The sequence below is a fragment of the Myotis myotis genome, unplaced genomic scaffold, assembly GCF_014108235.1.
Source record: "Myotis myotis isolate mMyoMyo1 unplaced genomic scaffold, mMyoMyo1.p scaffold_m19_p_1, whole genome shotgun sequence".
Taxonomy (NCBI): Eukaryota; Metazoa; Chordata; class Mammalia; order Chiroptera; family Vespertilionidae; genus Myotis; species Myotis myotis.
The window spans coordinates 151410449-151438386 of NW_023416313.1; the positions used below are offsets into that span (position 1 = coordinate 151410449).

The following is a 27938-nucleotide window of genomic DNA, read 5'->3' on the forward strand; positions in this document are numbered from 1 at the left end:
TGAGCTTTGAGGAGCCAAGTGATGCTTGAGGGCATGAGCAGGCTGTGGGAAAGATAGCCCGTGGCACCAGAATTTTGGAATAATGTGTGCATATCAGATCCATATCTGAGACTTCTAGGCAGTTTGGCAATTTGAGAAGGAAATGGAAGCTGGCTAAATTATTAAACCACAGCATTTGCCTAGACCTGATTTGCCCTAGGAACTCTGCTCAGGGCATCCACGAGGTTCTTTACTAACACAGGGAGAGCCATGGGCTCTGATGGCATCCTTGTGCCTTTCACCCTTGATATGGGTATTTGGCTTAATTTGTTTGTACCAGATTGTCAATTTCGTATCATCCTCCTCTTTCTCCACCGTCCTCTGCACTGTACAGAGGTCTGGGGCTTCGTTTCCCAGCACCACTTTCCTATATGGCTTTGGGTTAGAGTGTGCCAATTAAAGGTCTGATTTCACAAGCTAGCAGCAGTTTCCATATTGCTTCCCCAACCCTCCCAATCATCATGTAAGCTGCTAATTTCCTTTCTCCTTGGAATACAGAAGTGATTCTCCTTTACCAAGAGAGCCCTGACTGAAATTGGGGAGGATTGGAAGATGGTGCAGAGTAAGTGGATCTTTTTTCCACCTCCTCCCAGAATCTAATGGAAACTGAACTAAATTGGGGAATATTCACCCTGAAATACCAGCTGAAGAATGACTGAAGAGGAGATTTTTATTTATTTATTTTTATTTTTTATTTTTCCTGAACAATATTTATTACATGTATTGGAGTAAGAGAGAAAGGAGGGTGGGGGGAGGATCAGAAGAGGGTTTGGGGAGGGTAGAGAGAGTAAAGGGTATATAAATGGTGATGGAATTAGACTTGAATCTGCATAGTGAATACACAATACAATATACAGATAATGTATTATCAAGTTGTACCCCTGAAAACTATATAATTTCAATAACCAATGTCACCCCTGAGTAATTTTTTTTTAATTTTTTTTATTGATTAAGATATTACATATGTGTCCTTGTCTCCACGTTACCCTCTACCCCCCACCCCCCCCCGCTCATGCCCTCACCCCCCCGTTGTCCATGTCCATTGATTAGGCCTATATGCTTGCATATAAGTCCTTTGGTTGATCTTTCCCCCTTACCCCCACCCTCCCCTACCTTCCCTCCAAGGCCCGACAGTCCAATCAATGCCTCTCTGTCTCTGGATCAGTCCTTGTTCATCAGTTTATGTTGTTCATTATATTCCACAAATGAGTGAGATCGTGTGGTATTTTATCCGCTCTCCAGTTCCATCCATGCTGTGGCAAATGGTAAGAGTTCCTTTTTCTTCTTCCTCTTCTTAAAGAATACCTTTCAGCATTTCATATAATGCTGGTTTGGTGGTGATGAACTCCTTTAGCTTTTTCTTATCTGTGAAGCTCTTTATCTGACCTTCTATTCTGAATGATAGCTTTGCTGGATAAAGTAATCTTGGTTGCAGGTTCTTGCTATTCATCACTTTGAATATTTCTTGCCAGTCTCTTCTGGCCTGCATGGTTTCTGTTGAGAAATCAGCTGACAGTCGTATGGGTACTCCCTTGTAGGTAACTGACTGTCTTTTTCTTGCTGCTTTTAAGATTCTCTCTTTATCTTTTGCTCTTGGCATTTTAATTATGATGTGTCTTGGTGTGGTCCTCTTTGGATTCCTTTTGTTTGGGGTTCTCTGCGCTTCCTGGACTTGTAAGTCCATTTCTTTCACCAGGTAGGGGAAGTTTTCTGTCATTATTTCTTCAAAAAGGTTTTCAATATCTTGCCCTCTCTCTCCTTCTGGTACCACTATAATTCTGATGTTGGTACACTTGAAGTTGTCCCAGAGGTTCCTTACACTATCTTCATATTTTTGGAATCTCTTTTTTTTTTCTTTTTCGGTTGGGTATTTTTTGTTTCTTTGTATTTCAAATCTTTGACTTGATTCTTGGGATCCTCTTTTCTGCTGCTGGATCTCTGTAAATTATTCTTTATTTCAGTCAGTGTATGCTTAATTTCTAGTTGGTCCTTTTTCATGTCCTCCATGGTCTCCCTATACTTATTGAGGGATTCATTAAATTTATCGGCGGTTTCCATAAAATTCTTGAAAAACCTTATAAATGTGGCCTTGAACTCTGTATCCAATCGTTTGCTTTCCTCCATTTCTGCCATTTGTGACCTGTTTCTTTGTCTCCGCATTTTGGCTGTTTCCCTGTGTTGATAGAGTGGCCCTGCACGCCAGGTGTCCTGTAGGGCCCAGTGGCTCAGCCTCCCCAGTTACCTGGGGTGGACACTCTTGGTGCACTCTTGGTGCCTTGGTTGTTGTAGGACCACTGGGAGGAATTGAACTCCAGGACAATTGGCTGTGAGAATCAGCTGTGTCTAAAGTGGGAGAACTTCTGTGCTGAAGACACCCTTCTGGGGCAAGACTTGCTTCAGTGGGGCTTTGGTGCTCACTGAGTCTGCTCCCTGAGTGTGTCCCTTATGGATCTGAGGAGTTGCAATCTGGATGGTCCCCCTCTGACCACTGGGTACAGTGGCTCCTGGATCTAAGGAGGTGCTAATTCAGCCTCTGCCTGAGGCCACACAGCAGGAGCCACGAAGAGGCTCAGCTGTGAAGCAATGCAAGCCGCTGCGGGGCCTTGGGCCTTCTCTTGGAAGTTCCGGGTCTGCCTGGCTCGGCTGCAGTTAGGTACATTCACATGCAAAAGCCTCTGCCACAGCCTGGGTGGGGCGGGGTCTCAGGGAATCAAAGGGCAGATCAAGGAGCTATGGCTGATTCTCCGCCCGGAGTTGTGGGTCTCAGTGACCCGCTAATTGCTGCAAGCACCTCTGAGGGAAAGCCGCCTTCAAGTTCGCCTGCTGCCGGACAGACCAGCTTCTCCCCGTATGAGTCCTGGGTCCCCAGAGACTTCAGAGCAGTTGGGAGCTTGTGATTCAAAAAGACAGCTACGTCCTCAGGTGCCACCCCCTTTCCACGTGCGCACCTAGCCGCCGTACCTCTGCACTTGTACCTCTGCACTTCACCTCCGCAGCTCCTCTGGCTCTCAGCGTGCTTTTCTTTCCTTCTAGTTGTAGAATTTACACTCAGCCAGCCTTCCTGTTGTTCTTGATGATGTCTGCTCTGTCCTTTGCGGTAATTTTCAATTGTTGTGGGAGGCGGCAATTTCCAGGTGTTTACCTATGCCGCCATCTTAGTTTCTCTCACCCCTGAATAATTTTTAATAGGACTTCATTACACTACCAAAATTTTCTCTGTTTGAGCAATACATTTGGGGGGGGCTCATAATTTTTTTTAAATTTCTTTATTGATTAAGGTATTACATATGTGTCCTTATCCCCTGCATTGTCCTCCCCACCTCCCCACTCATGCCCTCACCCGCCTGTTGTCTGTGTCCATTGGTTAGGCTTATATGTATGGATACAAGTCCTCTGGTTGATCTCTCCCCCTTATCCCCAACCTCCCCTACCTTCCCTCTGAGGTTTGTCAGTCTGATCGATGCTTCTCTGTCTCAGAATCTGTTTTTGTTCATAAGTTTATGTTGTCCATTATATTCCATAAATGAGTGAGCTCATGTGATATTTATCTTTCTCTGACTGGCTTATTTCACTTAGCATAATGCTTTCCAGTTCCATCATACTGTTGCAAATGGTAAGCATTCCTTCTTTTTTTACCACAGCATAGTATTCCATTGTGTAGATGTACCACAGTTTTTTAATCCAGTCGTCTGCTGATGGGCACTTAGGCTGTTTCCAAATCTTAACTATGGTGAATTTTGCCGCTATGAACATATATCCTTTCTGATTGATGTTTTGAGTTTCTTGGGATATATTCCTAGAAGTGGGATCACTGGGTTAAATGGGAGTTCCATTTTTAGCTTTTTGAGGAAACTCCATACTGTTCTCCACAGTGGCTGCACCAGTCTGCATTCCCACCAGCAGTGCACAAAGGTTCCTTTTTTTTCGCATCCTCGCCAGCACTTGTCATTTGTTGATTTGTTGAAGATAGCCATTCTGACACGTGTGAGATGGTACTGCATTGTCATTTTAATTTGCATCTCTTGGATAATTAGTGACTTTGAGCAAGTTTTCATATGTCTCTTGGCCTTAAGTTGGGAAGGTATTCAATTAAAAGTGTAGACATTGGTTCACCTTGGATGAAAGAGTTTTAACTGAAGAATATACTGCATGTTATCTCAATTGATACCGACACATATCGTCATAATGGAGGCATCTGATAGTGTTCCTATATTCACTATGAGCCCCAGTTTGAAGAGCGAGGCCAGCAGTACAGTCTGAAAAGCTAGGCCCTGATGCTAAGGACAGAGAGAAAAGTAACTGTAATGAGGAAAGCTCTGAAACCTCTTTGGAAGGAAATGTGGCCTCATTTACCAAAATTTAAAATGTACTCACTCTATGACTCAAAATTTTCACTTATCAGAATTTGTCCTTCATAAACATTGTTTCCTTAATTTTCCCCCTGCTGTTTTAGATTTGAAGGAAATAAGCCTACAAGTATAGTTTTTGATATAGACACCCACAGATTGTTTTCTGTATACATTTATCAAAATGTAAATATTTTATTCACATTATTGCTCTCCAAACAATATTCTTTTTTAGTGGATCAAATATGAAAGGCATTTATTTACTATTCACTTAAAATCCAAATGGATGTTCCTAATTGACAGGTGATTATTCTTCAAGTGAGGATTCTGGAACCCAGGCTTTTTCCATCTTTGAGTCCATCACCTTCAAACTCAGCTTCCTAGGTCAACATGCTCAATTACATCAACCGTCATCAAGGACCATGCATGGGTTCGGCCTGGAGTGTTGCATATCAGTTTTAATTGTATTCTACTGACTAGAGCTCAGTTACATGAGCACACCTACCTGCAAGAAGGCTTAGAAAAAAAAAGTAGTTTTTGAAAAGGAAATGGACTGTTCTCTTTCACAATGTCATAACTTCCTGGTTGACCAGCATCTGTCTTGTTTGATCTGTATGTGGAGATAAGGAGTTTGAAATTAATGGAGATAGGTAGTTCTGTGGATATCTGAAAATAGGCTCATTCTGGATATAGTGGATGAGCTCTTTAAATTACAGTTTGGACAACAGGAATGGGAGACTATAGATCTAACAAAGTTTGAAGATAATGCTGCATCTCAGGTCAAAAAACTTTTGTTAGCTTAGAAGTAATTTATTAAGGTTAGGAGAGGCAACTCTGGAGGGAACGATGCTGTGTTAGTCTGGAATATGTGTGTATGTGCATGTGTTTGTGTGTGAGGGTACATATGAGTGTGTGCACATATGAGTGTGTGCACATTCATGTAGTTTTAATCTCCAAAATGACAATCACTAGAGATGAAACATACTCGAGTCTGCATGATGCATGTTAATTGCCTTCATGCTCCTGGGGTCGAGGTCTCCAGAGACAGGCTTCAGAGTCTGGAAGGGACAAGTAATGGGGAATGGACAGATTTGTGGCATGTTCTATTCTCTGAGTAAAATCTGAAAGGGATCCATGTGAAGAAAGGAACCCATAGGTGTTTTACAAAGTAGCTGACATCTCAGACTCATGGGCTGCCTTAGGATAAGTGGGTTTGGGCAAGATGGAACAGTAACTTCTTTCCTATATCTGAATGTCCATTCTGTTTTATATATCTACTGGAGGCCCGGTGCATGAATTTGTGCATGGGTGGGGTCCCTTGGCCTGGCTGGTGATCGGGGCTGTCTTGCCCAGTCCCAACAGGGCTGATTGGGTTGGCCGGCTGGGGGAATGGACTGTGGGAAGTTGGCCGGCCTTGGGAGGTTGGCTGTGGGAGCGCACTGACTACCAGGGGGCAGCTTCTGTATTGAGTGCCTGCCCCCTGGTGGTCAGTGCACATCATAGCTATTGTCCGGTCGCTTGGTTGTCCAGTCGTAATGGTTGCTTAGGTTTTTACATATGTAGATATGAAAAAGGAGCATAAATTTTCATGATTATTTTCCTTTGCAAACACTATTCTGATTATATAAACCTTATTAGACATGTGATTAAGGAAATGTTTTTTTGTCAAAGCATCATTTTGTTATTGCAGGTCATCTGCAAAAGAATTGCATTCTTAGCTGACAAGAAAATGGGAAATTTTTCTTTAAGACTTTGGCAATAATTTAGATGACTCTCTTGTTTACTGCTCTCTTTCACACAGATGACAACATAGCAAATCAACACCCATTGCATGTGACTTATAGGAGAGGAAAACATTGTAAGGAGAAGCTAATTTATTTAATGAGCTATAATACTCAGATTATAGCTCTGAGTATTATAATACTCCTGGGGACTGGGGAACCCAGTGGGGAATCCGGTGGGATCTGAGAGATACCCAAAGCAACAGCAGGAGTTGACCTGTGGAAACAGAAAGGCTTTGAGTGGGACTATTGTGCTGGAGTGAGTGGCTCTCTCCTGTGAGTCATCCCAGGTGAGAGGACAATCAGAAGGGAGCTCAAGAGTATTAATGTGGCAAATGGAAAGTGAGGCCTCTTTATTTTGTGTCTTTCTCCTCTGTTCCTTGAGCAGCACTTAACTGCCTCTGCTGATTTTAAAGACCAAGAGATTAGGTTTCTATACATTTTTTGAATCCATCCCTGGTATATTTTGCTTACACATTACCCTAGGTCAGCATTAAATAAAAAATTTTTACTTGGACCATTGAAATAGCTTTCTAATAGTTTCCTGCTAGTTTCATTACCCTGTAATTGTCTGGCAAATTGTCTTTCAAATGCAGCTTCCATAAACCTAGATCGTTTTACTTTTATACTAGACCAGCTGCAGTTTTTCATTGATTAGAAAATTAAGTCTGAACTAGTCAGACTGGCAGTGAGTCCTCTGTCATGTGGGTGCCACATTTTTTTTTGGGGGGGCAGAGCCTTTGAAACATCTCAAGTGCTGACCTCAAGTGAGGCCAAGCAAAGCAACTGTCAATTTTTATTCATCATGCCCCCTGAAGAAGACACTGTGCTATTGCAAACTGCCCAATAAGCTTCACTATTGTGCCTGTGTGGGAATGGGGTATGGGGTTGGTGTCATTACCAGAGAGCTCAAACAGGACAGAATCCCTAAGTCACCTCCCCCTTTTTAGACACCATCTTTTAAAAAACTTTACTGTTTATATTGTTATATATGTCTCCCATTACCCCCCTTTACCCATCTTCACCCGGCCCCTTTCCTCCTCCCCTCTGGACATCACCGCACTGTTGATCTTTGACATAAGCTCCAAAAGAGCAGGGTCTCTGCTTTTTTATTCATTGCTCCTCCTACCCCCTATTTCCTAGTGCCTGGCAGTAATATGTGCAAAAAGTGTTTATTAAATAAATGCAGGAGACAAAGAAGAAAGCAAAACTCACCTTCTGAAGGGAAGATAGTAATATTGTAACTCAAATTGAGGAAAATAAAGATATATCTCTTCACCAGGAAGAAGAAAACTAATGTAAATATTTTTGTGTCTTTTACTGTCCCTGTCACTTCCACAGGTCAGCCTAATGAGGACTTTGGAGACTACTAATATCTTTGGGTTCGTGAGTGAGTTCATCCTCCTGGGCTTTCCCTGTCGCAGAGACATTCAGATCCTCCTCTTCGTGTTCTTCTCCTTCATTTACCTTCTGACCCTCCTGGGGAACACATCCATCATCTGTGCGGTATGGTCAAGCAGGAAACTCCACACACCCATGTACATCCTCCTGGCCAACTTCTCCTTCCTAGAGATCTGCTATGTCAGCTCTGATGTGCCCAAAATGTTGGCCAACATCATCTCTCAGACCAAGAGCATCTCTTACACAGGCTGCCTGCTCCAGTTTTACTTCTTCTCCATGTGTGCTGCTGAAGGCTTATTTCTGTCAGTGATGTCTTTTGATAGATTTCTTGCCATTTGTAGACCTTTGCACTATCCCACCATAATGACCCATCGCCTATGTGCTCAGTTGGTGATCTTCTGCTGGGCAGGTGGCTTTCTCTGGTTATTGACGCCTTTGACTCTAATATCTCAGGTGCCCTTCTGTGGTCCAAACACCATTGACCATTTTCTTTGTGACTTGGCACCTTTACTGGCATTGTCCTGTGCTCCAGTATCTGGAATTACTCTGGCCTGCGGTATCATTAGCTCTCTCATCATCTTTCTCACTTTTCTGTACATTCTTGGCACTTACTTCTGTGTCCTAAGTGTGGTGCTACAGGTGCCCTCAGGCTCAGGAAGGCATAAGGCTTTCTCTACATGTGCCTCCCACCTTGCTGTGGTGTCTCTGTCCTATGGTTCAGTCATGGTAATGTACGTTAGCCCAGGTTCTGGGAACTATTCTGGTATGCAGAAATTTGTGACCTTGTTCTATGCTTTGGCAACTCCATTCTTTAATCCCCTTATCTATAATTTCCGGAACAAAGACATGAAGGATGCACTAAAGAAAATTCTGAATGTATTATTGTGAGAAATCTCTAAAAGATTCAAAAGCCAAATTTAATATAATGCATCATTAATATTTAGAAAAATAAATATGAAAGATCATGAGATGAATAGGATGATTTTTTTTCTCCCTTTCAGTTTATTTTATTTTCATATATTGGAAAGGTGATTTTAAAAAGTCATTAGACTCATGATTTAAGTCTCAGGAAGTTATTACTCTTATGTTTTAGATATGTCTATACTTAAACTTCTTTATTTTTAAATACAATTTAAAAAGATTTTCATATATTTCTCTATAATTGAGTTTCAAATTTCTCTTTTGGTTTCTATTACATGCTTCTTTTTTATTTTATTTTTTATTTTTATTGTTTAAAGTATTACAAATAGTAGTACATATGTCTCCCTCCGCCCCCCACTGACCTCCCCTGCGCCTCCCCCACTCCTCGGCACATGCCCTCACCCCCTAGTGTCTGTGTCTATTGGTTATGCTTATACGCATGCATACAAGTCCTTTGGTTAATATCTTACCCCCACCAACAGTCCCCTGCCTTACCGCTGAAGTTTGACAGTCTGTTCGATGCTTCTTTGTCTCTGTATCTATTTTTGTTCATCAGTTTATGTTGTTCATTATATTCCACAAATGAGTGAGATCATGTGATATTTATCTTTCTCTGACTGGCTTATTTCGCTTAGCATAATGCTCTCCAGTTCCATCCACGCTGTTGCAAACGGTAAGAATGCCTTCTTTTTTTATAGCAGTGTAGTATTCCATTGGGTAGATGTACCACAGCTTTCTAATCTACTCATCTGCTGATGGGCACTTAGGCTGTTTCCAAATCATAGCTATTATAAATTGTGCTGCCCACTTCTAGAAATATATCCCAAGAAAAAAGAAACACCAATCAGAAAGGATATATGCACCCCTATGTTCATAGCAGCACAATTTACAATAGCTAAGATTTGGAAACATGTTTCTTAATGTACTTCAACATCCTCAAATTTGGCCTTTATCAAAGCCAGTTGTTCTTCCTTAGAGCATAGCAAATGTCTAATGTATTGCAAATATACAAATGGTTAACCAACAACCCTTTAGGTAACCAGATTTAAAAAAACACACACACATCTCAATATCAGGGACTATTTAAAAACACTACCTAAAAATACTTTATAATTGCAAGTATAGTTTTGAGAACCAACAAGAATCCTCAGTAGGGTTATGCTAACTTAATTGACTCCCCGTATTTTGCTAATATTACACTTTAGGAAGTAGGTCCAAATCTTCCATATTCAGACACACAAAGTCTAGCTAATACTCAGTGTAAGCCAAAGAGCTATAGACTTCGTGAGATCACTACTATCCAGACCTAAGGTGCACTTACTTTCATGTAGCTCTTTGTCAAATTCTGGATACATGTCTCTCAGAAGTAGTTAATACTCTCTATTCTTGTTTTCTACAGTAGTAATTTAATTTATAGTATTATACTTCATGAGGAAACCTTAGGCAAAAACTTTGTTTTGAAATAACCCCAGCACTAAAACTTTTTATTTATTATTTTTAAAATATATTTTTTATTGATTTCAGAGAGGAAGGGAGAGGGAGAAAGAGATAGAAAATTCAATAATGAGAGAGAATCATTGATCGGCTGCCTCCTATATACATCCTACTGGGGACAAAGCCCATAATCCAGGCAAGTGCCCTGACTGAGAATTGAACTGTGACCACCTGGTTCATAGGTCAACAGTCAACCACTGAACCACACCAGCCAGGCATATTAATTATCCTCACCTGAAGATATGTTTTTATTGATTTTCAAGAGAGAAGAAGGGAGAGAGAGAAAGAGAGAGAGAGAGAGAGAGAGAGAGAGAGAGAGAGAGAGAGAGAGAAGAGAGATAGAGAGAGAGAGAGAGAGAGAGAGAGAGAGAGAGAGAGAGAGAAGGCACCCTGACCAGGGATTGAACCTGTGACCTTTCAGTGTATGGGATGACACTCTAACCAACTGAGCCACACTGGCCGGGGAGCACTAACTTTATTTTTAAACCGTAGTCAAACATCTGCAACTTCCTGCTGGATATTTTTACATAAAGACCTACTTCAAATTAAAAAATGGAATCTTAAATTTGCTAATCTTTTAAATTAGCTCTAAAAAATAATTTTTTCTCTCTCTCTTTTTCTTTTTTTGCTCAATCTCCCTAACCCAGCTCCCACTTCCCTAGTAATGGCCCCTCTGGTTTGCTGCTCACCTGACACCTCCAGACAGGTTCTGGGTTTTTAAAACCAGACACATATTAGATGTCACCAATTTCTTTAAGGCTTTTGGAGCAACCCTTCTTTTATATGTGCTTTTTCAAATGACATTTAAAGTTCACTTTAACAAATCCCCAAATACTGTATATCTTTCCAATCATCACTAAAAGTAACGTCCCTGGACCTAGCTGGTTTGGTTCAGTGGAATAGAGTGTTTGCCTGTGGACTGAAGGGTCAGAGGTTTGATTCTGGTCAAGGGCACATGCCCGGAGGGTTGCTGGCTTGATCCCCAGAAGGGGGAGTGCAGAAGGAAGCCAATCAATGATTTTCTCTCATCATTGATGTTTCTATCTCTCTCTTCCTCTCCCTTCCTCTCTGAAATCAATAAAAATATATTCAAAAAATAAAGTAGAGCTTACTATGCTTAAAAAAAATAAAAGTAGTGTCCCTGGCCATCTTTATCACTGAGTCTACTGTGATTAAAGTTGGTTCCCATTTCCCCTTCAGACTCCTGGCAGCAGGGACTGAAGTCTGATGGAACTGTTGGCAGTTTTCAGGCTTCATGAGAGTAAGAAAATCTGGGGTCTCATTTAACATTGGGTCTCCTCTCATACCCTCAACCCCAAGGATTCTATGTCTTTTTATATCTTTAAACTATCTTCCCCCTGTTTCAAGGACACTCTACCCAGCTTTATATCATGCTTAGATGACAGTTTTTCATATCTGCTATGATCAATTACTGTGCAGCAGCTTTTACATGAATTATATAATACTAGTATATATATATATGTATATATATATATATATATATATATATATATATAATTCTCATAAAATTCTTTCAAAGAAAGTCTTACCATTTTATTATCATTTTTTTCACAAATAGGATTTTTATTTATCACCATTAAAAGTATGACTTTTAAACAGATTCTTGGACTAGGGCCTCATATCCATCAGCTCATTCAACTTTAGCACCTGTCTCACCCTCAGCAGCTTTTCCAGAACTGCTGCCTTCACCAGGAAGCTCCATGGGTTTTCCAAGTCAAACTTGGGCTTGTCCAGCATTTTGACTTTTCTAACAAGACGTCATACAGTGGAGAAATAGAATGGTAGGGCTTTTCTATGTCTCTCCCAGTGCTCTCTGGAATCAGTTTATTGATCACTTCTTTCAAGTCATTTGCCTGCACCTCTTAGGTCATGATTTCCATCATCTTGTTCAGGATTTGGCGGACCTGCTGATGCTGAGCACAAGAGGTCTTCCGAATCTGATTGTTTCATTTTATTATTAAAACCAACACAGAATAGACAAAGCAAATAACCATTGGTAGTCTTGACATCAACATGAGCTTCAATCATGCCCTGCCATTTTTTGACCATGGAGCACATTTTGTCATGGGTAAGATCCATGACATGGAAATTAATTAGGCAGTTTTGCCTTGAAAATTCTCAGTGATAACTTGAATATTCTAAACGCAGCATCATCATTCTGCAGATCATCTAGGCTCACTCCAAAAACACCACCCCTGAGACCATCAGATGCAATATTTGTTCCTTGAGTTCTCGTGACTAGTATTCTTCCAACATTTCTTATATTAAACATTGCTGGTGCTTTCACATTATACCAATCTTCCTTAAAAAATGGATCAAAAAGGTTTTTTTTGGTTCCCTTTTTAGTACTTTCATAAGGCACTTGTTTTTGTCCATCACCATAGTGCTGCTCAGAAAGCCAAAAAGGCAAGTCTTACCATTTAAAAATAATTCAACAGAAGCCCACAAAGGATAAGAGTTTATATTTGGTGGTGATTCAACTTTGTTTACTTTATTTCTACAAATTGGGTGCCTAAAATGACAAAGTATAATCTGCCTATGGCTGCTACCTATTATTCTTTTCTGGCCATGGTTATACCTTTTGGTCACTCTGGTAAAATTCTATTAACATTACTATTTTAGCTTCTTTTATTCCTTAAATATCCTCTACACTAATAAAAGAGAAAGATGCAAATTAACCATCACTCCACCACTCCGCTACACCCGCCAGCCAAACAGGAGCAAGTATGCAAATTAACCCAAATAAGATGGAGGCAGCCATGGAGCTGGAGTGAGCAGGAGGCTTGGGTTGCCCTGGCAATGGAGGAAGCCAAGCTTCCTGCCTGCCCTGGCTGGCCCTCGGCTCTGCTAAAGGCTACAAAGTTTCAATTATAGAAGATAAATAAATCCCAAAAGAAAAAGAAGAGGCTAGGAGCTTGGGTCGCTGGGGGGCATGGCCAGCCTGAAAATGGCCACCAGCCCCTCACCCAGGCTGGCAAGGCACCCCAGCGGGACCCTCCCACCCTGAAGGGTCTGTGGGCAGCCTGAAAATGGCCCTCAGCCCCTCACCCATGCTGGCCACACCCCCATGGGGTGAGGGTCCCCACTGGGGGGCTTGACCAGCCTGAAAACAGCCATCAGCCCCTCACCCAGGCTGGCCAGGCACCCCAGTGGGACCCCCCTCCCCCACCCTGAAGGGGCTGTGGGCAGTCTGAAAACGGGCCTCAGCCCCTCACCCAGGCTGGCCAGGCACCCCAGCAGCACTCCCACCCTGATCCGGGACACCCTTCAGGGCAAACCAGCTGGCCCCCACCCGTGCACTAGGCCTCTATCCTATATAATAAAAGGGTAATATGCAAATTGACCCTAACAGCAGAACAACTGGGAATGACTGTTCACTATGACACACACTGATCCCCAGGGGGAAGACGCTCAATGCAGGAGCTGCCCCCTGGTGGTCAGTATGCTCCCACATGGGGAGCTCTGCTCAGCCACAAGCCAGGCTGATGGCTGCCAGCACAGCAGTGGTGGCGAGAGCCTCTCCCACCTCCTCAGCAGCGCTAAGGATGTCCGACTGCAGCTTAGGCCTGCTCCCCGCTGGCAAGTGGACATCCCCCGAGGGCTCCCGGGCTGCCAGAGGGATGTCTGACTGCCAGCTTAGGCCCAATCCCCCGGGGAGTGGGCCTAAGCCAGCAGGTGAACATCCCCCAAGGAGTCCCAGACTGCGAGAGGGCACAGGCCGGGCTGAGGGGCCCCCCGAAGTGCATAAATTTTTGTGCATCGGGCCTCTAGTATATAATAAATGGGGAATATGCTAATTGACCCTAAAGGTGGAACCACTGGGAACAACCGGTCGCTATGATGTGCACTGACCACTAGGGGCCAGATGCTTAACTCAGGAGCTGCCCTCTGGTGGTCAGTTTGCTCCCATAGGGTGAGCTCCGCTCAGCCACAAGCCAGGCTGAGGGCTGTGAGTGCAGCAGTGGTGGTGGGAACCTCTCCCGCCTCCTATGCAGCACTAAGGAGCGGGCCTAAGTTGGCAGGTGGACATCCCCCGAAGGGTCCCGGACTGCCAGAGGGTACAGGCTGGGCTGAGGGACATCCCCAAAGTGCACGAATTTTCGCACATCAGGCCTCTAATATGTATATATTTTAAATCCTCTCAAGGTTATGTTTTTATTGATTTTAGAGAGAGGAAGGGAAAGAGAGAACGAATCATTGATGTGAGAGAGAAACATTGATCAGTTGCCTCCTGTGTGCACCCTGGCAGGGGATGGAACTCAAAACCTAGGTATGTGCCCCAACTGGAAATCAAATCTGCAACTTTTTGGTGTATGGGATGACACTCCAATTGACTGAGCCTCTGGCCAGGGCCTTCCTTAAATATTTTTACTTTAAACACTATACTTGATAAGGTTGATCTGAAACTGATCTCTCTGTTTATCTCTGTAAAAGAGATTTCACTGGAAAATGAGTGCTCACTGTGAACAAAGATTTATTCAAAACAATTATTGTCCATGTTATATTGGAAATCAGCAAGCTGAACAGAGGATGCCTTAAGCAGTAAACCAAATTTGGAGTCTATATCTATGCCAATGGTCTCAGAGGAGTTGTCTCCAGAGTCTGAGCAAAGTAACATGGAGGAAGCTTTCCCTTTATACCCCAACCTCCCCCCCACCCCCCGGTTTCTCTATCTCCTAAATATGGGGCTTCTGGACCTTTAGCAGGCTTTTCAAAGAGCCCTATGTACTGGGATGGGAGAAGAGCGCTTAGTAGATATCTTGCAGGAATCTTATAGCCTTGAGCACAGCATAATTCAGGTAACTAAAAGACACCTGGCATGGGAGTAACCAGGGACGGACCAGACCCTTATGTCAGCAGAGCAGCTTGCAGGACCAGATAATTGAGCTTATCTTCCTTATCACTCGAGCAAGCATGCTTACAGAAGCCAGGAATAGCAGAGTTAATTAACAGAACAAAGGACCATCTATGTTTAGTGGAAAATTTTAAACAGCAATTCTAACAAGATGGGGCGCCTATGGTTCACCCACAAGGGTAAAGTACTACTGTGGCAAATGGTCCAGCAAAAACCCTGTGCAAAGGCAAAACCTTAAGTCCTTTTATTTTCTTTGCCATTTAAGTAGATATATGGTAGTCTTACACTGATGGCGAGGTGCATTTGAACTCTTGGGCATGGTTCATAGGAAGATGAGGGTCAGACCAGTTTCAGATGTTACCTTCTTCTGTTAGAGCTTTACCTCTCATTAGGCTTTTTCTCTCTTCTCTGAGCTTTAGTCATTTTAGTACAGTGGTATGAAGTGGCAGGAACCAGACAGAATGTGTGTGTGTTTTTTTTTTTTTTAAATATTCCTTTTTTATTTTTTTTTAACATATTTTATTGATTTTTTTACAGAGAGGAAGGGAGAGAGATAGAGAGTTAGAAACATCGATGAGAGAGAAGCATCGATCAGCCACCTCATGCACATCTCCTACTGGGGATGTGCCCGCAACCCAGGTACATGCCCTTGACCGGAATCGAACCCGGGACCCTTCAGTCCGCAGGCCGACGCTCTATCCACTGAGCCAAACCGGTTTTGGCGAATGTGTGTTTTTTAAAAAATTTATCTTTATTGTTGAAAGTATTACAGATGTCCTCTTCCCCTTGCCCTCCCCCCCTCCCTCCATTACCTCCTTAGGCCTTCCCCACACTATTGTCTGTGTCCATGGGTTATGCATATAAGTTCTTTGGTAAATCTCTTCCCGCCCACCCGGCCTCATTCCCTCTGAGAATCGTCAGTCTGTTGCATCTTCCAGGTCTCTGGCTCTATTTTGTTTGTCAGTTTATTTTGTTCATTAGATTCCACTTATAAGTGAGATCATTTGATGTTTGTCTTTCTCTGACTGGCTTATTTCACTTAGCATAATACGCTCCAGGTCCTGCCATGTTGTCTCCAGAATGTTTTTAGTGCAGCTGGGGGGCTCTCATAGCCTCTGAGAATCTCTGAGGCAGAAATTTGAAAGATACATGGTACTTTTCATTTGGGACATTGTTAGTATGAGTCAGAATTCATACAGAACTGCTCAATACAGCTGTAGCTGAAAATAGAAGCTCACTAAAAGCATTGCTACATTAACCTTCTGGTTTCATTATAATTTACTAATTGTGTGACATTAGGCAAATTGCTAAAACTCACTACAACGCTTAGCTTTCTAATTTATTAACATGCCATTGATAATAACCTGCTCCCAGGGTATGTTGTATATAATAAATGCACGGGCTGTTCTCAAAACATATTCAGTGAAATAATAATTCCATGAGGTGATTTGGGGGAAAAGGAAGTTATCCTGTCAAACTTGGATAAAGGTCCATTCTAATATATATATTTTGGAGATTTATTCTGTTTATGATATTCTTGAAGGCTTCATGAACTTGGTGTACCCCATTACTTGCTTTATTTAAATATAGGACTTTTTAAACTTAAGCAGACTTATTTTTCCTTTCCTATTAACTCCACATGGATTATTCCTAGAAAAACATGTTTGAACACTTAGAGATAAGTGTTTACATAAGTGATTTATCTAAGTGACTAAGAGGTGATAAGTGTTCCAATAGTAATGCATATATTGAAATAAATGAAGTAAGCTGCAAGGCTGTCCTCTGTGGGGGTAAGAATTTATTATATGGTTTGAAAAGGCTGTAACTTTTTTAAACTGTATTTTTATTGTTTATACTATTACAGATGGCCCCATTTCTCCCCCAGCCCCCTTTGCCCACATCTCTCCTGCCTTCACCCACCTTCCTTCTGGCCATCAGCATACTGTTGTCTGGTTGAGGGGTATGTGTGAGAGAAAGTCAAGAATCACCTATTGAGTGAGACAGGCTTTTGCTTGTATCCTTATAAGTAGTTCCTCTATTAAAATGAATTAGACACATTTGAAGTACAAATTTTGTTACCACTACATTCTTAATTTATAAAGTCCAGAATTCAGACAAAATTATTAAGTTGGATTTCTTTTTTTTAAAATTGTTTTATTGCTTAAAGTATTACAAAGAGTATTACATATGTCTCCTTTTTTCCCCCCACCCTTAACAATCCCCCGGCCTCCCCTACCCCCCAGTGTCTTATGTCCATCGGTTATGCTTATATGCATGCATACAAGTCCTTCGGTTGAAAGTCCAGAATTCAGACAAAGTTATTAAGTTGGATTTCTTTCTCTTAAGTGTCAGCAACCTAAAATATGAGGTGAACATCTTTCTGGGTTATGGAAAGCCTGAGCTATAGAGAGCCTAGTTAATTATTATCTCAAAGTTGGCTACAAATGCAGAAACCACACACTGTCAGAAATAATCACTTGACATTTTATTAATTATCACACATTTTCATCTTTCTTCCAAATCTGCTAAGAAGGATAGATGACTATGGAATGAATGAACCATAAGCTCCCAGAGGAGAATGATAGTTAAAGCAATCAGGAAAAGAGCATCCATCTAACACTTATATTAAAGATATTTTGGATATGGAGTTTTGTTTATGTAAATAATTTTTCCAGGCACTTGCTTGTCCATTCAATTCTCTTTACTTCTGTGAAGTAGAACAAACTTCTCCTTTGTCATGAAACTCCCAGAAATCCAGCCCTTCCAAGTCCAGAAAACTTCAAATCCTTGATTCTTTCCTATAGGAAGTTTAATTACAGTTGCACTTCACTTTGTGGAATCTAATGACTCTCTGAAGGCTGTAAATGTAGCTCCGTATATTGCATATTATTTCCCTATTGCCTTTCATTACATCTTAGAGTTATCCTAAAATACCCCCACAGATGGCCAATGGTGAAAATAAAATTCATAATCAAACCAACAAGTATGATTATATATTTTAAAGAAGAGAAGATCTTTTTTTTTTTTTTTTTTTTTTGATGTTATCTGGGTATTTTTTTTTTTTATTGCTTAAAGTATTACAAAGGGTATTACATATGTGTCCATTTTATCCCCCCGCCCTAGACAGTCCCCTAGCCTCCCCTATCCCCCAATGACTTATGTCCACTGGTTATGCTTCTATGCATGCATACAAGCCCTTTAGTTGATCTCTTACCCCCCTACCTCCTGCCCCGCAACCCTCCCCGGCCTTCCTGCTGCAGTTTGACAATCTGTTCGAGGCAGCTCTGCCTCTGTATCTATTATTGTTCAAAAGTTTATAATGGTCTCTATTATCCATGAATGAGTGAGATCATGTGGTATTTTTCCTTCATTGACTGGCTTATTTCACTTAGCATAATGCTCTCCAGTTCCATCCATGACGTTGCAAATGGTAAGAGTTCCTTCCTTTTTAGAGCAGCATAGTATTCCATCGTGTAGATGTACCACAGTTTTCTAATCCATTCATCTACTGATGGGCACTTAGGCTGTTTCCAGATCTTAGCTATGGTGAATTGTGCTGCTATGAACATAGGGGTGCATATATCCTTTCTGATTGGTGTTTCTGGTTTCTTGGGATATATTCCTAGAAGTGGGATCACAGGGTCAAATGGGAGTTCCATTTTCAGTTTTTTAAGGAAACTCCATACTGTCTTCCATAGTGGCTGCACCAGTCTGCATTCCCACCAGCAGTGCACAAGTGTTCCTTTTTCTCCACATCCTCTCCAGCACTTGTCGTTTGTTGATTTGTTGATGATAGCCGGTCTGACAGGTGTGAGATGGTACCTCATTATTGTTTTGATTTGCATCTCTCGGATGATTAGTGACTTTGAGCATGTTTTCATATGTCTCTTGGCTTTCTGAATGTCCTCTTTTGAAAGGTGTCTATTTAGGTCCTTTGCCCATTTTTTGATTGGATTGTTTATCTTCCTTTTGTTAAGTTGTATGAGTTCCCTATAAATTTTGGAGATTAGGCCCTTATCGGATATGACATTGGCAAATATGTTTTCCCACACAGTGGGTTTTCTCGTTGTTTTGTTGATGGTTTCTTTTGCTGTGCAGAAGCTTTTTATTTTGATGTAGTCCCATTTGTTCATTTTCTCTTTAGTTTCAAGTGCCCTAGGAGCTGTATCAGTGAAGAAATTGCTTCGGCATATGTCTGAGATTTTGTTGCCTTTGGATTCTTCTAGAATTTTTATGGTTTCCTGTCGTACATTTAAGTCCTTTATCCATTTTGAGTTTATTTTTGTGTATGGTGTAAGTTGGTGGTCTAGTTTCATTTTCTTGCATATATCTGTCCAATTTTCCCAGCACCATTTATTGAAGAGACTATCTTGGCTCCATTGTATGTTCTTGCCTCCTTTGTCAAATATTAATTGAGCATATTGGTTCGGGCCGATTTCTGGGCTCTCTATTCTATTCCATTGATCTATATGCCTATTCTTGTGCCAGTACCAGGCAGTTTTGAGAACAGTGGCTTTGTAATACATCTTGATATCTGGTATTGAGATCCCACCTACTTTGGTCTTTTTCAGGATTGCTGCAGCTATTCGAGGTCTTTTTTTATTCCAGATGAATTTTTGGAGAGTTCGTTCTAGATCTCTGAAGTATGCCATTGGTATTTTAATGGGAAGTGCGTTGAATTTATAGATTGCTTTGGGTAGTATGGACATTTTAATGATGTTGATTCTACCAATCCATGAACACGGTATGTTCTTCCATCTGTTTATGTCTTCCTCTATATCTTTTTTCAACGTCCTGTAGTTTTCTGAGTAGAGGTCTTTTACCTCTTTAGTTAAGTTTATTCCTAGGTAGCTTAATTTTTTTGGTGCGATGGTAAACGGGATTGTTTTTATAATCTCTCTTTCTGAAAGTTCACTATTGGTGTATAGAAATGCCTCGGATTTCTTGGGGTTAATTTTGTATCCTGCTACATTGCCAAATTCATGTATTAAGTCCAGTAGCTTTTTGATGGAGTCTCTAGGGTTTTGTATGTATAATATCATGTCATCTGCAAATAAGGACAGTTTTACTTCCTCTTTTCCAATTTGGATGCCTTTTATTTCTTCTTCTTGCCGAATTGCAATGGCTAACACTTCCAGTACTATGTTGAACAGGAGTGGTGAGAGGGGGCATCCCTGTCTTGTTCCTGTTCTTAGGGGAAATGGTGTTAGTTTTTGTCCATTGAGTATGATGTTGGCTGTGGGCCTGTCATATATGGCTTTTATTATGTTGAGGTATGATCCTTCTACTCCCACCTTGCTGAGAGCTTTTATCAAAAATGGGTGTTGAATTTTGTCAAATGCTTTTTCTGCATCAATTGATATGACCATGTGGTTTTTTTCTTTCAATTTGTTTATGTGATGTATCACGTTTATTGATTTGCGGATATTGTACCATCCTTGCATCCCTGGGATAAATCCTACTTGGTCATGGTGTATGATCTTTCTGATGTACTGCTGGATCCGATTTGCTAAGATTTTGTTGAGGATTTTGGCATCTATGTTCATGAGGGATATTGGCCTGTAATTCTCTTTCATTGTGTTGTCTTTACCTGGTTTTGGTATTAGGGTGATGCTGGCTTCATAGAATGAGCTTGGAAGTGTTCCTTCCTCTTGAATTTTTTGTAGTAGTCTGAGGAGGATAGGTTTTAGTTCTTCCTTGAATGTTTGGTAAAACTCCCCTGTGAAGCCGTCTGGTCCTGGGCTTTTGTTTGCTGGAAGCTTTTTGATGACTGCTTCAATTTCTTCCATAGTTATTGGCCTGTTGAGATTTTTAGATTCTTCCTGATTGAGTTTTGGAATGTTGTATTTTTCTAGGAATTTGTCCATTTCCTCCAGGTTGTCTAGTTTGTTGGAGTAGAGCTGTCCATAGTATTTTGTAACAATCATTTGTATTTCTGTGGGGTCTGTTGTTATTTCGCCTCTATCGTTTCTGATTTTGTTTATTTGGGTCCTCTCTCTTTGCTTCTTGGTGAGTCTGGCTAGAGGTTTGTCAATCTTGTTTATCCTTTCAAAGAACCAGCTCTTGGTTTCATTGATTTTCTGTATTGTTTTTTTGGTCTCTATGTCATTTATTTCTGCTCTAATCTTTATTATCTCCTTCCTTCTGCTCACTCTGGGGTTTTCTTGTTGCTCTCTTTCTAATTCTTTGAGTTGTAGAGTTAGATGATTTACTACCATTTTTTCTTGTTTGTTGAGATAGGCCTGTAGAGCTATAAATTTCCCTCTCAGGACTGCTTTCATTGTGTCCCATAGGTTTTGGATTGTTGTGTTTTCATTGTCATTAGTTTCCAGGATGTTTCGAATTTCTTCTTTGATTTCATTAGTAACCCAATCAATATTTAATAGCATGCTATTCAGCTTCCAGGTGTTTGAGTATTTTGGGTTGTTTTTATTGTAGTTTATTTCTAATATTATGCCATCGTGGTCTGCGAAGACGCTTTTTATGATTTCAATTTTCTTGAATTTGGGGATACTTTGCTTGTGACCCAATATATGGTCTATTTTTGAATATGTCCTATGAGCATTTGAGTAGAATGTATATTCCCTGGCTTTTGGGTGAAGTGTTCTGAAGATGTCTATTAAGTCCATCTGATCTAGTGAGTCATTTAGGATTGCTGTATCTTTGCTGATTATTTGTCTAGAGGACTTATCCAGTGCTGTCAGTGGTGTATTAAAGTCCCCTACTATGATTGTATTGTTGTCGATGTCTCCTTTGATATCTTCCAGGAGTTTTTTTATGAATTTGGGTGCTCCTGCATTGGGTGCATATATGTTTACCAGGATTATATCTTCTTGTTGTATTGATCCCTTTAGTATTATGAAGTGGCCTTCCTTATCTCTTGTTATGGCCTTCACTTTGAGGTCTATTTTGTCCGATATAAGTATTGCTACCCCAGCTTTCTTTTCCTTTCCATTTGCCTGAAAGATATTTTTCCATCCTTTCACTTTCAGTCTGTGTGAGTCCCTTCTAATGAGGTGGGTTTCTTGTAGACAGCAGATGTATGGGTCATGTTTTTTTATCCATTCAGCCACTCGATGTCTTTTGTTTGGAGCATTTAGTCCGTTTACGTTTAAAGTTATTATTGAAAGGTACTTGTTTGTAGGCATTTCTGTTTTTGTGTGGCTGTTTTCTTTCTGAGCTTTTTATTTCTTATTTTTATACCAGTCCCTTTAGCATTCCTTGCATTGCTGGCTTGGTGGTGATAAACTCCTTTAGCCTTTTTTTGTCTGTGAAGCTTCTTATTTCCCCTTCAAGTTTGAATGATAGCCTTGCTGGATAGAGTATTCTTGGAAACAAACAAACAAACGCCGGCCGCGGAAACGGGGAAGGCTTGGTTTCTGTAAGCTTCTTCTCTTACCGGGACTGCATGGTCTGGTCAGCTCTTCAGGCTGCCCCCTTTAGGCTCAGTCCTCTGTGATCACAGACCGAGCTCTCAATTCCCCAGGCAGCGCCAGGAATCCCGCGGTTCTCCTTTCCCCTGTTAGGGGCTGTGCCTGTCCCAAGGGACGCGGCTGTCTGCCACGCGGTCTCCCTCCGACTCTGGGCTCAGAGGTCTGGCAAACTTTCCTGCCCAAATCCCTGGTTTTTTTACCTTTCCAGGGGAGTTCTGCTCTTCCTGGCTGCAAACCGTCTTCCCGCCAGCTGAGGAATTTCGCCAATTCGGGGTGGATGTTACTAGTTTCAGCTGCTCACTCCATTTGCTCAGGGACACGACCTGGGACGCGTCTGCCTATACCGCCGCCATCTTTCGGATCGAGAAGATCTTTAGAGACATTTTGGATAATGAACTATGTCACACTGCAAAAATATTGAAACAAAATATGGTCCTAATACCTGTCAATTAACATTGGATTTGCAGCAAAGTGAGTTAAGTCCTGACTAATGCCTGACCCTTTACAGTTAGCATCTATCACAATCCTATTGGATACAAACAATAGCCACTCAATTCCTAATTCTTATTTTGAGTGCTCTCTAAAATACTGAAGTCAGTCCTCTGTATTTGCAGGTTCAGCATCTGTGGATTAAACCAACAACAGATTGAAAATATTTGGAAAAAAATTATGTTGTTGCTGATGTGTACTGTGTAGTTAGGCCTATGATGCTTGCATCTGTATTGAAAGTGTACAGGCATTTTTCTCCTATTATTTCCTAAACAATACAGTATAACAACTATTTACATAGCATTTACATTGTATTAAAATTACAGTTATTCACTACTGAATGACAGGAAACATTCTGAAAAATAAGTACTCAGGCAATTTTGTTGTGCGGACATCATAGAGTGCACTTACCTGAAACTAGGTAGTCTAGCCTACAACATACCTAGGGTATATGGTACAGCCTATTGCTCCTAGGGTAAAAGCTTGTACAGCATGTTGCTGTACAAAACAACATGAGATTAAATCAAGCACAAGAGAAAATGGTTCAATCAAGAGATGTGGTAAACAGATGTATGAGACTGCTGCTGGCATAATACAACCTACTGTCTTACAGCTAACTTTTTTTAATAAGTAGAAAGGTTATATACTCTAATGATAAAAACTATGATATAGTAAATACACAAACCAGTAGCATAGTAATTTAATATCGTTATCAGGTATATGTACTGTACATAATTATATGTGTTATATTTTTATACCAGAGGCCCGGTGCATGAAATTTATGCACGGGTGTGTGTGTGTCCCTCAGCCCAGCCTGCACCCTCTCCAATCTGGAATCCCTTGATCAGGCCTAAATGGGCAGTCGGACATCCCTCTCACAATCCAGGACTGCTGGCTCCCAACCACTTGCCTGCCTGCCTTCCTGATTACTCCTAACCACTTCTGCCTGCCAGCCTGATCACCCCCTAATCACTCCCCTGCCAGCCTGATCACCCCCTAACCACTTCCCTGCGGGCTAGATTGCCCCTAGCTGCCCTCCCCTGCCAGCCTGGTCACCCCTAACTGCCCTCCCCTGCCAGCCTGGTCCCTCTCAACTGCCCTCCCCTGCTGGCCATCTTGTGTTGGCCATCTTGTGTCCACATGGGGAGGCCATCTTTCACCACATGGGGGCGGCTATCTTGTGTGTTGGAGTGATGTTCAATTTGCATATTACCTCTTTATTATATAGGATGACTGGTAGTGCAGTAGGGTTGTTTACACTAACATCACCAAAACATTATGTGAGTAATGCATTTTGCTATGACATTGTGTTAGCTACAATGTCACTAGGTAATAGGTATTTTTCAGTTCATTATAGTCTTACTTGAGGCCTGGTGCACGAAATTAGTGCACTCAGGGGCGCGGGGGGTTCCTCAGCCCGGCCTCTGCCTTTTTGCAGTCCAGGAGCCCTCAGGGGATGTTCAACTGATGGTTTATTTTATTTTCTTAAATAAGACTAACCCACTCTGTAGTGGTGATATTTAAGATGACAATGGGCTAAGCCATCAGTCAGAAATCCTTAGTGCTGCCACGGATGTGGGAGAGGCTCCCACCACCACCACCACTGTGCTCACCAGCTGTGAGTCCAGCTTCTGGCTGTGTGGTGCTCCCTTTGTGGAGGTGCACTGACCACCAGGGGGTAGCTCCTGCATTGAACAGGATTGGGCTGAAACCGGCTCTCTAACATCCCCTGAGGGGTCCCGGATTGTGAGAGGGCACAGGCTGGGCTGAGGGACCCCACTGGTGCACGATCGAGGCCAGGGAGGGGCAGGGAGGTTGGCCAGCCAGGGAGGGACCACAAGAGAGCTCCAGGGCATGTCCAGCCCATCTTGCTCAGTCTCGATCAGCTAGACCCCAGCAGCAAACTAACCTACCAGTTGGAGCATTTGCCCCCTGGTGGTCTGTGCACATCATAGTGACTGGTCGACTGATCAACTGTCTGCCTCCTGGTGGTCAGTGCACATCCTAGCAAGTGGTTAAGCAGCCTTAGCATATCATTAGCATATTACACTTTGATTGGTTGAACAGACAACCCGCCAACCGGACACTTAGCGTATTAGGCTTTTATTATATAGGATGGGATCACCATTGTACATGCAGTCCATTACTGACTGAAATGTTAAGTGGCACGTGACTGGATAAGTAATCTAGAGATGACTTAAAGTACATGAGATGATGTGCATGGATTATACAAAAATACTGCACCATTTTATATGAGGGACTTGAACATCCACAGATATGGGTATCTGTGGGGGTAGCGGTGGGGAAGGTGGGTCCTGGAACCAATTCCCCTTGGATACTGAGGGATGACTGTACTTAATGTCCAGCTAGAGCTATTTGTTTTTTAAAATCCTTAGAGTGAAAACATGTATCATTCTTTGCAGATAATGTGATAAGGTCACATTTGCAAGGTTGGACTTATTTCATACAGAAATCCTTTTTAGTCACTAATTTTCAGTGGAGGAGAATTTGTTTACAAGTTTATGACCTATGCTAATCCTTATATGTTGCTCCAATTTTGAAATACAAAACTTATTTATACTTCCTTTAAAAAACTGTTTATATATAAAGAGTTCAGTTTTCTTAAGACAATTTTATTTCTTAAATAAGGCTAACCCACTCTCTAGTGGTGATATTTAAGATGACAATCGGCTTTATTGTTCCCTCACCAAAACTATTGAATTCTCTAGAAAACAAACTTGCTAATATCTTATTAAGATAGATTGTGGCGAAACTTGCTTTACTCTTATTTCTGATTTATGTTTTATGACTATGTATTTCAGCCCCAAACACTTTCCTTAGGGCAGCCTTCATCTCCTTGTTCCTGAGGCTATAAATCAGAGGATTACAGAGGGGTGTTATCACAGAATAAAATAAGGTCACAATTTTCTGTACTTCCACTGGGTGTCTAGATCCAGGACTAACATACGTCACAATAACAGAGCCAAAAAACAGGATCACCACAGCCAGATGAGAAGCACAAGTGGAGAAAGCCTTGTGTTTGCTTGCTGCTGAGGGCATTCGCAGCACAGCCAGAATCACCAGAGCATAGGAGCAAAGGATAAAGAGAAATGTGCCAACCATGAAAATAGCATTGAAAGTAGAGTAAATGAACTGTGTCGTGGTGTCTTCTGAACAGGACAGCATCATCAGTGGCACAGGATCACATATAAAATGGTTGATGGTATTTGGGCCACAATAGGGCAACTGTGAAATGAGAACAACTGGGGTTAGGAAAAGAACAAATCCACCCGACCATCCAAAGATGATGAGGCCCGTGTATAGCTGTTTAGTCATGATGTGTGGGTAATGCAGAGGACGGCAGATGGCAAGGTACCTGTCAAAAGCCATGATGCAAAGGAAGAAGCCCTCATCACACCCTAAAGAAAAGAAGAAGTAGAACTGTGCAAAACAGCTCACAAAGGAGATGGACTTGCTTGCGGAGAGGAAGTTGGCCAGCATGTTAGGGATGGTTGTGGTGACATAACATATTTCCAGGAAAGAGAAATTCCCCAAGAGGATGTACATGGGGGTGTGAAGGCGCCAATCCCACCTCACAGCACAGGCAATGGCTGTGTTCCCCATCAGGGTCAAGGTATAGGCTACTAAGAAGAGCCCAAAGTAGAGGAGCTGCATTTCTGGGCTCGAGGGAAAGCCCATGAGGATAAAGTGACTCACGGAGTTGGTTTCTCTGCCGGACACATTCATTAGTCTGGAAGACACGGAGATGACAATGGCTATTGCACTTTAATGGAGAGTGCTGGTTCTCCCTGAAAACACCAAATTTCTTTACAATTTTCTAAATAAACAATGAGGTTTCTGTTAAGGCAACAAAACTCTGATCACCACAATCTGTTTCCAAAGTATGATTTCATTTTGGTAAGATGCAAATAAGTAAAAACTTGTCTCGGGGCAATCATTAAACCGGGTGAGGATACTGGATTACACATGAGTACTATTTTGTAGTTTTGAGTATGTCACTTAACTTCTACTTTTCTATTTTCTCATCTGTTTACCATATAGATTATAGTACATTCAAATCTCTGTATGTAAAATTTATCTCTAAAGCATTACGCAAAAGTAATTTATTGCAATTAGTATTATTGATAATAATAACAAATAAAATACTACTTACACTAAGACATTTCAAAAGGTTCTGTCTCACTGAGTTACAGTTAAGGGCACAGGGAATACTCCTTTTTGTGCTTGTTAGTGGTATTGTAAAGTAATGACCCAAAGGGCCTCTCTGGGGCCAGCATAGATGGTATATTATATATATGTTTGGAATACAAGACATGGTTTCTCTCTATCCAGCTGTTGGATTCAGCCCCACATCCTGGGGAAGAGCCCTACACTTTGGCACCTAAAATTTGCTGGTTGAACATTTTGAAACAGTCTCTAGTGAATGTGAGAATGAAACATGCTACGTCGGGCAGCTGACTTAGGGAGAGCACTGCTCTGAGGGACTGGACTACCGACTGTGACTAGAGTTGGCCAATGTTCCACAAAATGTTGTGAAGCAGAGGAACGTTTTTTGATTGTGTGCATGAAATTTCCATATTAGTTTCACAGCGGCTGTCTATGTGTGGTCTTTCTTCTCTTTTTACACATACCTCCTGCACATATGTATACCCATTCTAGGCATTTTCTTTGGAGACAACCTTGAAACATGAAATGGCTTGCTTCACTCATGCCTGCTCTCCCCTTGCTCCCAGTTTGTTGTTACTCAATCAAAGCTTTTGCACATCTTGTTTCTTCAGAGGCCTACTATCATGTTTGCCATCTAAAGTGGAAGAACAGCTGTGTGTGTATTCTCGTTGCTCTTGGGGCTATGTAGATTGTATCGAGTCTGAATGCAATGTGACAGGTCAGTCTATTTGTTTCCCATAGCAATAACATCATATCAGGTGGCAATGTAAGGCAGGCACCAGAATTTCTCAAATTATAAGTCTTTTTGCTTTGGTGTGTGTGTGTGTGTGTGTGTGTGTTGTCCTGGAAGACATAGATCCCTCTTGATTTGTTGTGATTGTGAAGTAAGTTTAAAAAAATATTTAGGATTTTTTATTGTGAATAATTGTATGATTTTTCTCACCTGAGGTGGTTGTACCCTATCTGAAAA

At 41.6% G+C, this 27938-nt stretch overlaps 2 protein-coding genes and 1 pseudogene across 2 annotated transcripts; 1 reads left to right on the plus strand and 2 right to left on the minus strand.

Annotated features, from left to right (window-relative positions):
* Window positions 1–7516: 7516 nt before the first annotated feature.
* LOC118674143 (olfactory receptor 11G2-like) lies at window positions 7517–8455 on the plus strand. Its single transcript, XM_036345524.1, has one exon. It carries the CDS (start codon window positions 7517–7519, stop codon window positions 8453–8455), a length of 939 nt encoding a protein of 312 aa, XP_036201417.1.
* A 3139-nt stretch (window positions 8456–11594) lies between these two features.
* Window positions 11595–12385, minus strand: LOC118664266 (annotated as a pseudogene).
* A 13191-nt stretch (window positions 12386–25576) lies between these two features.
* LOC118664274 (olfactory receptor 11G2-like) lies at window positions 25577–26536 on the minus strand. The gene has a single exon (XM_036324234.1). It carries the CDS (start codon window positions 26525–26527, stop codon window positions 25577–25579), a length of 951 nt encoding a protein of 316 aa, XP_036180127.1. The 5' UTR covers window positions 26528–26536.
* Between the last annotated feature and the right edge of the window lie 1402 nt (window positions 26537–27938).